This window comes from Eretmochelys imbricata, chromosome 14, assembly GCF_965152235.1.
Source record: "Eretmochelys imbricata isolate rEreImb1 chromosome 14, rEreImb1.hap1, whole genome shotgun sequence".
NCBI lineage: Eukaryota > Metazoa > Chordata > Testudines > Cheloniidae > Eretmochelys > Eretmochelys imbricata.
In genome coordinates, this window is record NC_135585.1 from 3,203,769 (window position 1) to 3,218,743 (window position 14,975).

General features: G+C 55.0%; 1 protein-coding gene across 2 annotated transcripts; it reads right to left on the bottom strand.

The window, feature by feature from the left end:
- Nucleotides 1-2,871: 2,871 nt before the first annotated feature.
- On the bottom strand, nt 2,872-6,479 carry ACTG1 (actin gamma 1). Of its 2 annotated transcripts, none has more exons than XM_077833029.1 (6): nt 6,381-6,479; nt 5,385-5,517; nt 5,027-5,266; nt 4,306-4,744; nt 3,936-4,117; nt 2,872-3,830 (listed from the first exon to the last, which is right to left on the bottom strand). In XM_077833029.1, exons 2-6 carry the CDS (start codon nt 5,505-5,507, stop codon nt 3,687-3,689), a joined length of 1,128 nt encoding a protein of 375 aa, XP_077689155.1. In that variant the 5' UTR covers nt 5,508-5,517; nt 6,381-6,479; the 3' UTR covers nt 2,872-3,686. The 2 variants fall into 2 exon arrangements, with proteins under 2 accessions (XP_077689155.1, XP_077689156.1); XM_077833030.1 differs by having other exon boundaries at nt 5,385-5,520; nt 6,381-6,447.
- Nucleotides 6,480-14,975: the final 8,496 nt, after the last annotated feature.

A 14,975-nucleotide genomic window follows, 5' to 3' on the forward strand; every position in this document is an offset into this window, starting at 1 on the left:
GGCTTAATGTCACTCAGGGGTGTGAATTTTTCACACCCGAGTGATGTAACTTTTTAGTGTAGACCAGGCCGAAGAGCTCTGGCAGGTATATAAACCCTCATTCTCCAGGGCCCAGCTGATCTCTAGCTGGTGGGAGTCAGGAAGAAACTTTCCCTGCAGGCAGGTTGCCTCATGCAGGATTTCTTCCTCTGAAGCATCTGGTGCCAGCCACTGTCAGAGACAAAACACTGGGCTAGACGAACCCCAAGTTTGATCTGGCCAGTTCTAAATTAGCAATTGATGAAAACATGCTTGTTTAAGGTAGGATTTTGCATGGAAATACTTTCCATTGAAAGCAAGCTGCTCCTCCCTTAGCATTTTGTTCAGCCCGCAGATCTGAAAGCTTGGTTGGTTGGAAGCATTCAGCACCTGCCCTCAGGGAGAGGGGCCTGGAAGTGAAGTTTTTAATTAACATAGGTATTTGTACCCAGCTGCCATCAGGAGTCAAGACCAACAGACTCAGGTGGGATCCTCAGCCCCAAGACTGGGCTTTCCCTCTCCAGGTCAGTGAGGAGCCCCTTGCCTCCATCGGGAGGGGAACAGAAGGAATGAATTCCAGGGCATGTCATTACGGCTGGGGCTACACAAAGCACTAATCCCACTCAGTGTTGCTAAGGTCAGGTAAGAATCCCTGTAATGGTAGGAAAGGCAAATGCAGAAAAGACCTATGCAGGAGGCCTTGGAAAGGGAGAATAAAAAAATCCAAGAAAATTGAAGTCCCTGGAGAACCTCCCAAACAGTGCCCAAGTTCTGGCTAGCAGTGAGTGACAAGGGCCCAGATGACCAATGGAAAGGAGGAGCCTAAATACCTCTGTGGATCTGGGCCAAGCAGCCTTGTTGAGTTCTGCTTTTCAAATCATGTGATTTTGCTCTCTTTAGCCTAGGACTCCAAAACACCCATAAGGTAACAGCCCAATCCCCTACGCCTGCAGCCACCCCAATAGCCTGTGCTTATTGCCCTCCCTGCCCCAACCTCACCATACTCGTTACCCCACATCATCACATGCCCCAGGGGTGGCTGATCATCTTATTTCTATTTGCAAGGAGAGACTAAGTGGCTGAGAAGCAGGCAGTTCATTGGAGCATCATTGTACAAGACCCCAAATGCAAAGCTGATTTATTTGCCACAGCAGCTTGTGTGTGACAAGGAAAGTTATGTTAGACTGTAAGCCCAGTTGCCATGGAGCTTTAACACAGCAGCACCACTGTTTAACATTTAACTGCAAGGTTTTGAACAGTGGTACAGCAGTAATTAGAGAAGCAAATGCAAGAACCCAATTGCAGCTCTGCCACTGACTCACTGCAAGACCTTCAGTATTTCAATTAATTAGCATCTCTTCTCCCCTGTTTAGAACAATACTTAGGAAGGGATACATACGGATTTTCTATGAGCTACTGTTTGTGCAGCACATTGAAATTTACAGCCTTCTGTTGAATGCTCCATGTTATGGAAACCATCCAGTTTTCTACATGGCACCTTTGCATATGGCTGAAAACTCATCTCTTCTGCAACAAGGCAACTGTCTACCAACTGGAAGCACACTGATGCTAAGCCCTAGAAGTGAGCTGTCTATTTCAAACCCTATAGGTTTCCATCCATCAGAACTTTCATCCTTGGCAAAAGTAGGTACACTTGTTGAATTCATCAACTCCCAACAACCCTGCCAAAGAGCAACTGAAGTTTAAGCCACAGACTGAAATGGGTCGTTTGCAGGATCACTCCTGAACACAGGCCAGAAGTTACTAGCATTTCTAGGGCCAAGACCTATGCATGGGGCATCAAGGCCCCTAGCTATTACAACCATTATATATGCAGTGAAAGGAAGGTTCAGAAATTCAGGTAGTGAAGTACATTAACATGTTTATACTACTCAAGTGACCAGGAGCTGCTGGGTTTTTCTGATGGGGAGGGGAATAATCAGGCATCTAGTTACTGCTCTGTGCACCAGTATGAGTCATTACAGGGAAGAGTTGACTCAGCACTGCTAGGGAGTTGGGTAGCCCTGGAGCCAAGCTCCCAGGACTGCGATTCTGTTGTGTGCCCCTTTCACAGCAGGATCTCCATGAATAACGGTGTTAACAGATCACCTTTCCTGCAGTAGGGAAGAAGGGCTGTCCTAACTAAAGATGCTTTCTTGCCCCTCCACTAGCTTTGAAGGGGAGTTAGTGAGCCCAAGCAGGCTTGCTTGGCCCAATGGAGTAGTCCACTCCTATCTTCAAGAATCACCAACTGATGTAACATCTCTGAAGCTCTCATGTGTCCTAGAGAGCTATTCACCCTGCTTTGCTCTTTATGCAAATTCAAGCTGGCTTAACAGAAGTCAGAAACATTAATGGACATTCAGTATCCTCTCTCCCCCAACGTAAGCCAGTAGGGCCGGATCAATGTTGATTTGTTATGCTGTTGGTGTTATTTAGTGGCACCAGGCCACACAAGCCAGGGGATGTTTCTCATACCTGTACTAGAGACCAGGGAGAGACCAAGAACTTGAAATTATTCTGAAGCCTGTGGATCTAGACCAGCTTGAGACATTACCTAATAAATCAGACTTCCTTGGCAAGGAAATTCCATTTTTAGAGCTCTAGATTAGGATCAAGTCATTCTCTGCAAAAAAGCTAGCAATTAAGGTAGGAAAGGAGAGGTTTGGCTTTAGAGCCAGCATAGGCCAAGGAAGCCAGTTTGAGCTTGACAAATCGAGCTGTCAGGCAAGCCTGTACAAGAAACTGAGAATGTCACTGAATGTTTAACAAAACTTACATGCTATTTAAGTCTAACCCAGGACATGGGAGTCCAAGATCCTTCTCCCCTTCTGAAGAGACACACACCCAGAATAGTTTACTGCAGCGCTTTATTCTCCCTTACACGATGTCTTGGGCATTACAATTTCTCAACTTCAGGATGACTTACAAATTTTGGTTTTCTACTGTCATGTGAGAACATTAAGGCAACATACAAAAATCTTACATAAATTAAACTTGGTGTAAAATTTACAGGTGTAAATGCAAAGTTGCAGCAACTTAGTTGAGTAACTTTTGCCCCAAGGATGTTCTGCTGGGGTACAGGAGGGCTAAGAAAATGAAAACTGGTTCATAAGGCTTGGACAATTTTTTCCAGCCTTGCTAGAACGGCAGCAACAGAAGTAAGTTCTTTGATGAACTCCTACCAGCCTCTATACCAAAATCTGGAATACTTAGCGCTGTATGTATTGGAAGTCTGACCTCAAATACCCTGTACAAATCAGTCTCAAGCCCTGCAGAGTTTAAATGAGGTGCCACTAGTCAATACTAGCCAGCTATCAGAACTACAGTGTCACAGGCAGATTCTCTTCCACAAATACAAGTTATCCCTAGCATTTTGTCACAGGAGTGATGGCACCTGTACCAAGGTTTAGGTCAGATATGTACAGGGTATTATGCTAATATGTATACCAAGGGACCAGTTAACTTGACTACAGGGTCAAATCAGTGACAGCTCAATCCAACACCGATCTTTGTCTCAGATACAGACTTTCCAAGGGCAAGTTTCTTTTGAAAGAAGGCTTAATTCCAGTTTTATGAGGCTAGCATGAAGTGTATAAATTTGCCCAGGCAAACATATACTAGTGAAAATTCATGCAGCAAATGCTGTGCATCTGCTAGCAGTCCATTTAGAAGCATTTACGGTGGACAATGGATGGGCCAGACTCATCATATTCCTGCTTGCTGATCCACATCTGCTGGAAGGTAGAGAGGGAAGCCAGGATGGAACCACCAATCCAGACAGAATATTTACGTTCAGGTGGAGCAATAATCTAAAAGTAAACAAGAGCAGAAGTCAGTCAGTTGCCAAGATCGCCTTTCTAGATAGTCACCCTCCATAACGCATTGGCTCTATTCTTTCAGAGAGAATTATTTACCTTAATTTTCATTGTACTGGGTGCCAGAGCTGTGATTTCCTTTTGCATTCTGTCAGCAATTCCAGGGTACATTGTGGTACCCCCAGACAATACTGTGTTGGCATACAGGTCCTTTCGAATATCTACATCGCACTTCATGATAGAGTTGAAAGTGGTCTCATGAATGCCACAGGATTCCATACCTAGAGACAGGAGTGGTCAGACTTAGTACACAGGTAGTTACTCAACTACAAAAGCACCATCCCAACCCCAGCTTTAGGTTGCAATCACAGGCAAACTGGAAAGCTAACACTTGCAGTTCATGAGTCTCATTGAATCACTAGTGTTCCAGACAAGGATTGGTCATCAATATGGTTTGGCAGATACTTACCCAGGAAGGATGGCTGGAAGAGGGCCTCTGGACACCTGAACCTCTCATTGCCAATGGTGATCACCTGACCATCAGGCAGTTCGTAGCTTTTCTCCAGGGAGGAAGATGAAGCAGCAGTAGCCATCTCCTGTTCGAAATCCAGTGCAACATAGCACAACTTTTCCTTTATGTCACGTACAATTTCCCTTTCAGCTGTTGTGGTGAAGCTGTAGCCTCTTTCTGTCAGAATCTTCATGAGGTAGTCTGTCAGGTCTCGGCCAGCTAAGTCCAGACGCAGGATGGCATGGGGCAGAGCGTAACCTTCATAGATGGGCACAGTATGGGTAACACCATCACCAGAGTCCATAACAATACCAGTGGTACGACCAGAGGCATACAGGGACAACACTGCCTGGATAGCAACATACATGGCTGGGGTGTTGAAGGTCTCGAACATGATCTAGAAAGAGAAAAGTTGTTTTACTACAAGAAATAAAAATCCCTCAAGCCAATGTTAGAAAACATGCTGGCATGCAAAAATTGATGTGTTGAGAAAGGAAAAAGCAAAGAAAGCAGGCAGAAATAGACAAAAGAAACCTGAGACTTCAAGAAGGAAATGCCAGGAGTACAGAATCCTGAAAATATTGAAAGAACACTTTGTTTTTAAAAGATGTCATAACTCAGAGATGGTTTGTGAAAAAACAGATTAAAGTAGATCACTGTTGTACTGTAGCAAGGGTACCTGTGTCATCTTCTCTCGGTTGGCCTTGGGATTCAGGGGAGCTTCTGTCAGCAGAACAGGGTGTTCCTCAGGTGCCACACGAAGCTCATTGTAGAAAGTGTGATGCCAGATTTTCTCCATGTCATCCCAGTTGGTGACAATGCCATGTTCAATAGGGTACTTCAGAGTCAGGATACCTCTCTTGCTCTGGGCCTCATCACCTACATAGCTGTCCTTTTGCCCCATGCCAACCATAACACCCTTTAAAACAAAAAAGAGAAGCCGTAAGTTTAAAAAGCCCCATCTTTATAATACCTGGCAGTCTTCTACTAGACTGCTCTCATTTGAACAGCACTCATTCCACTGCTGGGCTACTAACCTGGTGTCTTGGGCGTCCAACAATGGAGGGGAACACAGCCCGAGGCGCATCATCTCCGGCAAAGCCAGCTTTGCACATACCAGAGCCATTGTCAATGACGAGCGCTGCAATTTCTTCTTCCATCTTGGAGAATCTGCTTGAAACAAGAACAGCCTTGGGTCAGCAACACTTGAGATCCAGCCCTCTTCTGCCACTCAGCCCCGGACCACCACCCAGTCATGGCCGCAGGGCTGCCCCGGGCCAGGGGGCTGGGCCGCCTTAGGGTCTGCACCCAAGGGCCTGCGCCCCCCAAGAGACTCAAGCTTTTGGCCACAAGAGGCTGCGCTGGCAGCTCCCAGGAGCATCGAGCCCCCCCAGGTCAGGCCCCGTTTTAGGGCCCATCACAGTCCTGCCCCAGCAGCCAGGGCCCACCCCCCACCCCAGCAGCCGGGGGGGGGGGGGGGGTCAGCTCCAGGGAGAGGGCAGCAGGGTCAGGGCTGGGGCCCGGCACAGCCGCCCCACCCAGAGCCCCAGGGGCCTGTTGCCAGAGCAACGAGGCAGCTGCGGGCTGCCCCGCCCAGCTGTCCCTGCACCCCCCTCCCCCGCCCTGCGCCACGGGCAGCCCCGCCCCACGGAGCCTCGCCCGCGCCCGGGTAAGCAGCAGTCCCGCCCTCCCCCAACAGCCGCAGCGCCCCCCCCCCATTCAAATCTCCCGCTTCGTGACGTCACCGCCAGCGGGGACCAATCACAGCCCCTGCCCGGCCAGGGCCCACCCACAGACTCGCGCCATTCAAACGGCTGGCCGGGCGATACCACCGCGAACCGGACTGGGGGGGGGGGAAGAGAGAGAGAGACGCGCGCTGCTCTGGGGCCCGCCGGGCGAGAGCCCCGTGCTCGCCCCCCTCCGGCGAGGCGGCCGCAATGGGCGGCTGCGGGGCTCGAGCCGGCGGAGGAGGCGGCCGGGTACCCCGCGGGCCGGCCGGCCCAAGGACCCCCTGGCCCAGGGAGGGGCAGTACCTGCGGGGAGGAGGCGGCTTCTCTCGGTGCTGGGGAACGCGAAGCTGCCAGGTCTGCTGCCGCCGGCTGAGTGAGACCGTCTAGCGCGCACCCCCGCGCTTTTATACCCGGGGGCGCCGGCCCCGCCTCGCCGGCCGAGAACATAGCCATATATGGAGATCTTTCAGAAACACGCACTCCCATTGGCTGGCGCGGCCCAGGCCACGTGGGGCGGCTGGCGGGCCTGGCCCCGCCTCCCTTGCTCAGCGCGCCCTGCATCGAAAACGAGTCGGGGGAGGGGAGTCCGGGGGGCTGCAGGGTGCGGGGGTCGCGCTCCCCCAGCGCAGCCTAGCCGCGGGCTCGGCCGGACCCGGGCGTCTCAGTCACAGCTCAGCCCACTGCCCCCCCCCGGGGCACTGCACCGTGCACCCCATTGATACCCCCAAACCCTGCACCGTGCGACCCGGGGACACCCCCCGGGTCCTGAACCGTGCACCCCAATGGTACCCCCAAACCCTGCACAGTGTGCCCCAAGGACACCCCCAAACCCTGCACCGTGTGACCCAGGGACACCCCCCGGGCCCTGAACTGTGCACCCCAATGATACCCCCAAACCCTGCACCGTGCGACCCAGGGACACCACCCGGGCCCTGACCCCAATGATACCCCCAAACCCTGCACCACATGTCCCAGTGGCAGCCCCGGGCCCTGAGCTGTGCACCCCAATGATACCCCCAAACCCTGCGCAGTGCATCCCAATGGCACCCCCGGGCCCGGCACCCCCGGGCCCAGCACCCTGGGGCCCTGCACCCCAGTGACACCCCCAAACCCTGCACCATGCACCCCAATGGCACCCCTGGGCCCTGCCCCCCCAGTGACACCCCCAGACCCTGCAACGTGTGCCCCAGCGACACCCTGGGCCCTGCACCATGTGACACCCCCGGGCCCTGCGCCGTGTACCCCAATGACACCCCCAAACCTTGCGCCTTGTGCCCCAATGGCACCCCCGGGCCCTGCACCGTGCGCCCCAGTGACACCGCCGGGCCCTGTGCCCCAGCGACACCCGCAGGCCCTGCACTCCACTGACACGCCCAGGCCTTGCACTGTGCGCCCCAATTGCACCCCCAGATCCTGCATCGTGCACCCTAGTGGCACCCCCGGGCCGTGTGCCCAATGACAGCCCTGGGATGTGCACCCCAGTGACACCCCTAGACCCTGCACTTTGTGCCCCAGTGACACCCCCAGGGCCCTGTGCCGTGTGCCCCAATGGCACCCCCGGGCCCTGCAGTGTGTGGCCCAGTGACACCCCCAGACCTTGTGTGCTCCTCTATGGCACCTCCAGACCCTGCGCCATGCGCCCCAATGGCACCCCCAGACCCTGCACCATGCGCCCGAATGGCACTCCTGGGCCGTGCGCCCCAATGGCATCTCGAGACCCTGCACTGTGTGATCCAATGGCACCCCCAGACCGTTTGTGCACCCCAATGGCACCCCAAGACCCCGTACCGTGTGCCCCAATGACAACCCCAGGTCCTTCGCTGTGCATCCCAATGACACCCCCGGACCCTGTGCTGTGCACCCAAATGACACCCTTTGGCCCTGCACTGTGTGCCCCAACGGCACCCCCGGGCCCTGCACCATGCGCCCCAACGGCACCCCTGGGCCCTGCATTGTGTACCCCAGTGGTGCCCCCCAGGCCACGCAATGTGTGCTGCAATGACACCACCATCCATAGCAGGCACTGTTTCCCCCAAAGGGCTCACTGCCCCGTGCCGGGCACCGGGTGCCCCAAAGGGCTCACTGCCCCGTGCCGGGCACCGGGTGCCCCAAAGGGCTCACTGCCCCGTGCCAGGCACCAGGTGCCCCAAAGGTCTCACTGCCCCGTGCCGGGCACCGCGTGCCCCAAAGGTCTCACTGCCCCGTGCTGGGCACCGGGTGCCCCAAAGGGCTCACTGCCCCGTGCCAGGCACCAGGTGCCCCAAAGGTCTCACTGCCCCGTGCCGGGCACCGCGTGCCCCAAAGGTCTCACTGCCCCGTGCCGGGCACCGGGTGCCCCAAAGGGCTCACTGCCCCGTGCCGGGCACCGGGTGCCCCAAAGGGCTCACTGCCCCGTGCCGGGCACCGGGTGCCTCGGTGGTGACACTGTGTCCCAGTGGCAACCCAGCACAACCCAATGACCCTCCCACCCCTTTCCAGCCATGGCATGTCCCACCCACAACACATTGCTGTCCTGCCTCAGCTCCTAACTAGTCGTGGTACGACCCCACCACACACCTTCATCCTAATGGTGCTGCCATCATGTCCCAGCAACAGCCCCATCCTCTAACCCCCCAGGCCCCCGTCTCACTCAAACAGGGCCCCTGCCACTCTGTGCCCAGAGCCACCCCCGCACTGCTGCTTGGGAGCTGCATGGCCGCATTCTTACACAGCCCTGCAATCAGGCCTTGCAACTGGATGGCTTAATTCAGGGCAATTAGAGTCCTATCGTGCCTTTCCTTCGGAGATTCCAAAGCACTTTACAGTCGGGACTGGTGTCTCTAGATGTGGGTAGCCGAGTGTTTGCATTTGTGTTTAATACCATATCTCAATGTCTGTACTTTGACTGGTTAAAGTTTTACCCCCAATCGGGGAGACTGCAGATTATGTATTCCTTACGCCACCCGTTCCTAAACTGAATTTCGCACCCCTTGATAATCTGTACCCTATTCCCTGATAAGCAGAAACTTCTATGCCTAAACTCTGTACCGTTTTCTTTTTACTTCAACATTATCTTAATAAAATTATTGATTGCCATCTTCAAAGGGATTTACAAACATTAACTAATTCGTGTTTGTATCTGGTTGTTTTCATGGGCTCTTTGAGTGCCTCAGGGAGCCATTGCTGGGGACGAAATACCATGCAGTCAGCTCTTCTTGTGCATCAGAGTTGCAAGAAAAAGCAAATACCAAGTTACTCAGGTTTATTCAGGCTTCAGTGCCCAGCCCTACTTTTGAGTGCAATAGGCCCTCCGCTAGGGGATTATGGGAACACTGAATAAATATGGATAATGGCGGACATGGTCAATGTAATTAAAAACCAGGGGACATGGAACAGGGAGTTTTGCGTAAATGTGATTTGATAAGCAAGGTTGCACTGAATATGCTAAAAGCAGCAGTGAAATGCAGCCATGTCTGGAGTGAAGGGTGACACAGCAGGCCCCAGAAAGAGCATCCTTGAGCCCAAACACATCAGGGTACAAAGTGTCTTGGATGTGTCTGTGCAGGAGCTCAGCTTCTAACGACTCTTCCCAGAGTAAGCCGTGGTACTCAGCATAGCTACACGGATGGGAAGAGTTTAGCCTGACATGCTGGGATCTGCATCTTTGGTTCCAAGGAATCTAGGTCAGTCAGGCTGGGGAGATGATTACTAATTGTCGATTGAAATCTCGCCATAGGATGCAAATAAATAGACAGCGGGACTTGCATATAGTGGCTTGAGATAGAATGAAACAGGGGATGTGACTCTTTGCAGGGCTGTTCTGCCTATTAGCCTATCGGCCAGATGAGTAGGTATCTTTATCCCCACTTTACAGTTGGGTAAATGGAGGCAGAGAAAGGTGAAGTGTTTTGTCCAAGGTCAAAGGTCAGCAGGTCAATAGCAGAGCTGGAGCCCTGATGGCTAGTTACCGCTGTCACCGCTCTGCCTTCAGGGATGTTGAATGAAAATGCTAAATTGATTCCATGTATGGCAGTGTGCAGACTGCAATCCTGGTTACCGTGGCACCTCTGGTCAGAGTGAATGAAATGGCTGCTCCGGAGGGGCAGTTCCCAGTATTGGTAATCTCACCTTTGTTAGTATGGAGACTCAACCCCCGTATGGAGAGAGGACCTTGTCTTGCTTGTCTGTAGAGCCCTGAGCACACACAGGTTGGTGCTATATCAACAAATACCCGTCATTAGCGTTTAAGCAGGAAATATAAGATTCATTATAGCAAGCCAGTGTATACAAGTGAAATAATACACCGCTGGATTAGGTGGAGAATGACCTACCCAGAAGCCGACACGGTATCATCTCAGAGAAGTTCCTGGCACGGGGTGTGTAGGGATCTGGGGTGGGGCTGGAAGTTACTATTTGGATGAGATCTTTAAAATATGGGGGAGGTTGAGTTCTTTAATATTAGATATTGCGTGATGAATAACCAGCTCCTGTTTGGAGGGCTGTCCTGTTGGGTTCCCTCTAACAATAGGAGAGGCTGTTTTCCTTTCCTGTTACAGCCCAGGACACCTCAAGTGCATCTGGGAAAAACACATAATCTTCCATCACTCAGACCTCTGGGCCTTGGGGGGAAATGGGTTAATCACCTAGTTAGAGGAAACAGCCATTATTCATCGCCACAGCACTAACGGGCTTTTACAGCCGTACTCTAGAGGCGCTGATGGAAACCAGCTACGCCTGTCGGGATACAGAAAGGGAGAGGGGCGACTGCCACTCCTAATTGTTCTCCTGTCCTGGCTGAATGGCCTGCAAAACCCTGTTGCACACAAGCAACACTCACACCAGCCAGGTAAACTGCTGGGCCCTTCCCATCCCCACATGCTCCACGCACAGACAGCTTAACCAGCCCTGGTGTACGTACGAGTGACTCCTCCCCTCCCACGGACAAGGAAACTGGTTCTCTTCCTCTTGGCCAAACTAGAAAGCCGATTGCCAGCCCTGCCAATCCCCAAGTAGTCAGTGTTAGTGCATCTGAGTAACTCCAGATCAGATCCTGGGAGGGGCAGAACTGGCCCCCAGGTGAGCAGAATGTCTCTTTGTAGGCATACAGAGAAATGATCAGATAACCAGTCTGACCTGCTGCCCCCTTACCCAGACCAACTTGGATACCACCTTCCCATCCTTTCAGTCCAGTCCTACCTTCCTTCCCATCCTCCCCAGTTCGGCCGACTGTGATAGCCACCCTTCCACGGGAGCACTCAGGGGGCAAATGGGCATCAAAGCTGCCGCAGGGGTATCAGAACAACCCACTGTCCGGCTCAAGGCTGTGTGTGTCATTCCTGCCAGGCGTCAAACCCAGCGACCCCAAGCTGCCTTAAAAGAACCTTGTCAAGGTTTCTCCTACTGCATTTGTGTTTGCTCCCTTCAGGGACTGATCTTTTCCCCGCCATAGTTATTTAAAAAAGAAACAAGTTGCCAGGAATTTAGCAACAATACAAAAAAATATGTGACTTCTTATAGGTGGTCATGCAAACAGCCTGGTTCAGCCTGCAGGGAACAGGGAGGGTGCGGCTGGGGGTATGTCAGGTGGCATGTGATTTTTCTGCATATTTGTCCCTTTCCAGCCACTTGCAGGCTCAAGCTGCCGGAGAGTAAAGGGGAACTGCTTTCTGGGGCAGTAGGCCCGACAGTGCACCTACTGGGGTGATTTTCTTGCAATTTTTTAGAGGTTTTTATTTGGAAAATGAAAGTATCATTGGTTTCCCCCAACCACCCCAAAGAATGAACCAATGCCAGCAGCCCAGCATTCAATAACAGAGAACCCCCCAGTACTGTAACTGTGCCCAGGACAGTGCTTGTGAGCGAACCCACGGGGATAAAGGAGGGTGAACAGCTCCGCTGTCCCACTGCACAGCTCACTTAAGGCTTGGAGCCAGTGGGGATTTGTGAACCCCCAGGACCCAAACAGTGGCCAGGCGGGCGCTGCCCCCGCTGAGCTGGAGCTCCAGGGCCAGGCGGTTCCTCGGTCAGCACGGGACATAATCCTGGCATCTGTACAGTGCCCGCGATGCGAATGCTGCCTGCCAGGGCCGAGCAGGGACCGTGGTGTGTACTGCTCAGCACTGGTCATGGCAGCTCTGGCTCCGCACAGTGCCAGGGGCCTGTGGTGGGGTGCAGAGCACTGGGGGTCTGCATGGGGGGCAGGGGAGGAGCAGGGGTTTGAGTGAGGCTGAGCCACAGGCCCATGGGGCACTGGCCTGGCTGCTGCCTGGGGGGAACCTGCCAGGGCTGAATTCGGAACCAGGAGCACGAGGGGCAGAACTGGATCACCCTCTCCCTCCTCCCCCAGGGTATGGCAGGAAGGGTGGAGCCCTGGCCCCCCAACCTACCATGATGTGGGGTATAGGGGGCAGAGCCCCAACCCCCTGGTATAAGGTATGAGGGGCAGGGCCTGACTCCCCACTCTGGTGTGGGATATGAGGGCAGCCCCCCTCCGGTGTGGGGTATGAGGGACACAACCTGACTTCCCCCCATGGTGTGGGGTATAAGGGGCAGGCCTCCCCAGTGCAGGGTATGGGAACAGCCCCACCCCACCCCCCCGTAAAAGGGAACTGCCGCTGTTTTGCTCTGCCGTGCCGTACCCAGCTGGTAAAGTCCCCGCCCCAGCCAGGCTCTCCCGAATGTGTCACTTGCCGGCAGTGTGACGTGCATCGAAACCTCGTGGGTGTGGGCAGCGGGTGGAGCTTGCCCAGGTGGCTCCAGGAGGCAGGACGGAGCCTGTGGCATGTCTATATTTGGTGATTTCAGGCTGCTGGCTGGGAGCCAGGCCTGCGTGAGCTGGGAACCACCCACACCTAGCAAACACCTGGCTGGCTCTGGGGCTGGACTTTCGCTCCCCGCCTGGTGATGGGGAGAGATCGGGGGCAGATGGGTGCATTCTTAAAGCAGGTGTCATTCCAGCAGTGCCATAGGGAACAGCCCTGGTGCCAACTCCCCAGCAACAGGGCCCTCCACAGCCTCAGGGGCCCCGAGGGTCACCATGACACACCCATTGGCCATGTCCTCCACCCTACCAGGGGCTGGGGGAGATTGGGGGTGGGCGGGAGTCCGGGGGAGTCTAAGGGTGAAGGAGATGTGGGGAGCGAGGGGGGAGGCAGGACAGGGCCAGGGGCAATTTGGCAGGTGGCAAGGTTTAAAGGTGGGGGGGGAAGATCCGGTGGTGAACGCGGTCAGAGATTTGGGTGTGGTAAAGGGGGAGTCTCTTCCATTCGGTGCTTTCCTGTTTTACCCCAGACCATGCCACACCCACGGCGACCTCCCCTGGGGCACAGCCTGTGGGCAGATGATCCTTGTCCATGAGGACCAGTTTCTGTAGCGCTGGGAGGGGGCGGGGCGGGGGGCATGCCTCAGTGGCAGTGCAGAGCAGGGAGCGGAGCCCTGAGCAGACGCCTGGCCCCCCCGGGGGATAGATCCGCTGGCACCTTGGAGGAAGGGAGCAACTCTTGTTCCTCTCAAGACATCCCCCCCCCCCATGGACAGGTGCCAGCCCCAGGCAATTTGGGGGAGTCTCTCTGCTGGAAGTGGCCATGGTGGGTGCATCGGAGCCGAGCAGCCCCCGGTGTCTGCGTCACCAAGTCCCCTGACCCTGCTCAGCCAGCCTCCAGTGCCACCTGGCATGCTTCCTGCCCAGCGCCCACCCTGCCCAGAGGCACAGTCTGCTCTCCCAGGGTTGCCTGCCTCCGGCTCTGCCGCCCAGCTCTGGGGGAGGGGAGTGCTGACCCCCTGCTCTTCCCTGGGGCCCTGCCTGCAGCCCTGTGATTGCTCCCCCGGTCCCAGACCTTGGCTTGCTGGGAGTGAACCAGACCCCCATGCTGCCCGTGTGCCGGGCTGGGCTGCCTTGGTGCTGATCTCCAGTCCCTCCCCGGGGCGCAGCTGGAGGGTTTGCTGCCCAGCCCATGGCTCTGACGGGCAGGCTCCCGGCAGGCATTGTGGAGCCCTCGCATGGCCCTGCCTCCCCCTTGTGATGCGCAAAGTGGAGTCTAGCATGCCAGCTCTGTCGGGACCCCCCCTCTGCAGAGGATCACCACGTCCCCCAACTCGGAGCAAGGTTACCTCGCTGGGGAGGAGGGGCCAGGCTGCCTGGAGAGAAGGCACCTTAGAAGACACATGCTGAGCAAATAACACTGCAGCCTTGAGTCAGCGGCAGCTTCAGGGCCTATAGCCGGGGTCAGGAGGAAACTCGCCGACCCCACATCCACGGCCAAACCACCGCAGGCACAACCCCCCCGTGTGTCACCTGAGCAAGGGGGCCTTACATTGCATCCCATTAGGCCATGGCAAAATGTTCTGATGGGGTTTTTCCACCTCCCTCTGCAGTAGCCAGCGGCAGGACTCTGGGCAAGAGGGGCTGCTCTGCCCCACTGGATTCCGCGCTCACTTGGCTGAACAATTTGCCGTGGCCTAACGGGATGCGACATAACGCACCCTTACTTGGCGACGCACAGGGGCTTTGTGCTGAGCCTCAACTCAGCGGGGCCCTCTGGCCCTGCCTCCCCTAACTGTAGCAGCATCGTACGTCAAATTGTCACGAGCCTGCGTCCGTTGCCTGCTGCCCACCACAGCGACGCTGCCCGGGGACAGGTCCGGCCCGAGGCTGGGTGGTACGCTGGAAAGGAAGGCTGGAGCGGATCGGGGCGAGGGATCCCCAGTGCCCCAGCCAGGTGTCAAACAGCGTATTTCAGCTCTGCAAATGCAGAACAGCAGCAAGTCACTTCCCTCTGAAAGGTTTGACCCAGGCGGGGAAAAATCCTGCCACGAAAGGAAGAGCTGGGGACAGCCCCACAGCCAGGCTCCCTGCCCCCCTGGGGCGGTTTCACGGGCTGGTCTCCTCAGTGAGTCTTCCTGGGCCCTGGCTCCGCTGGG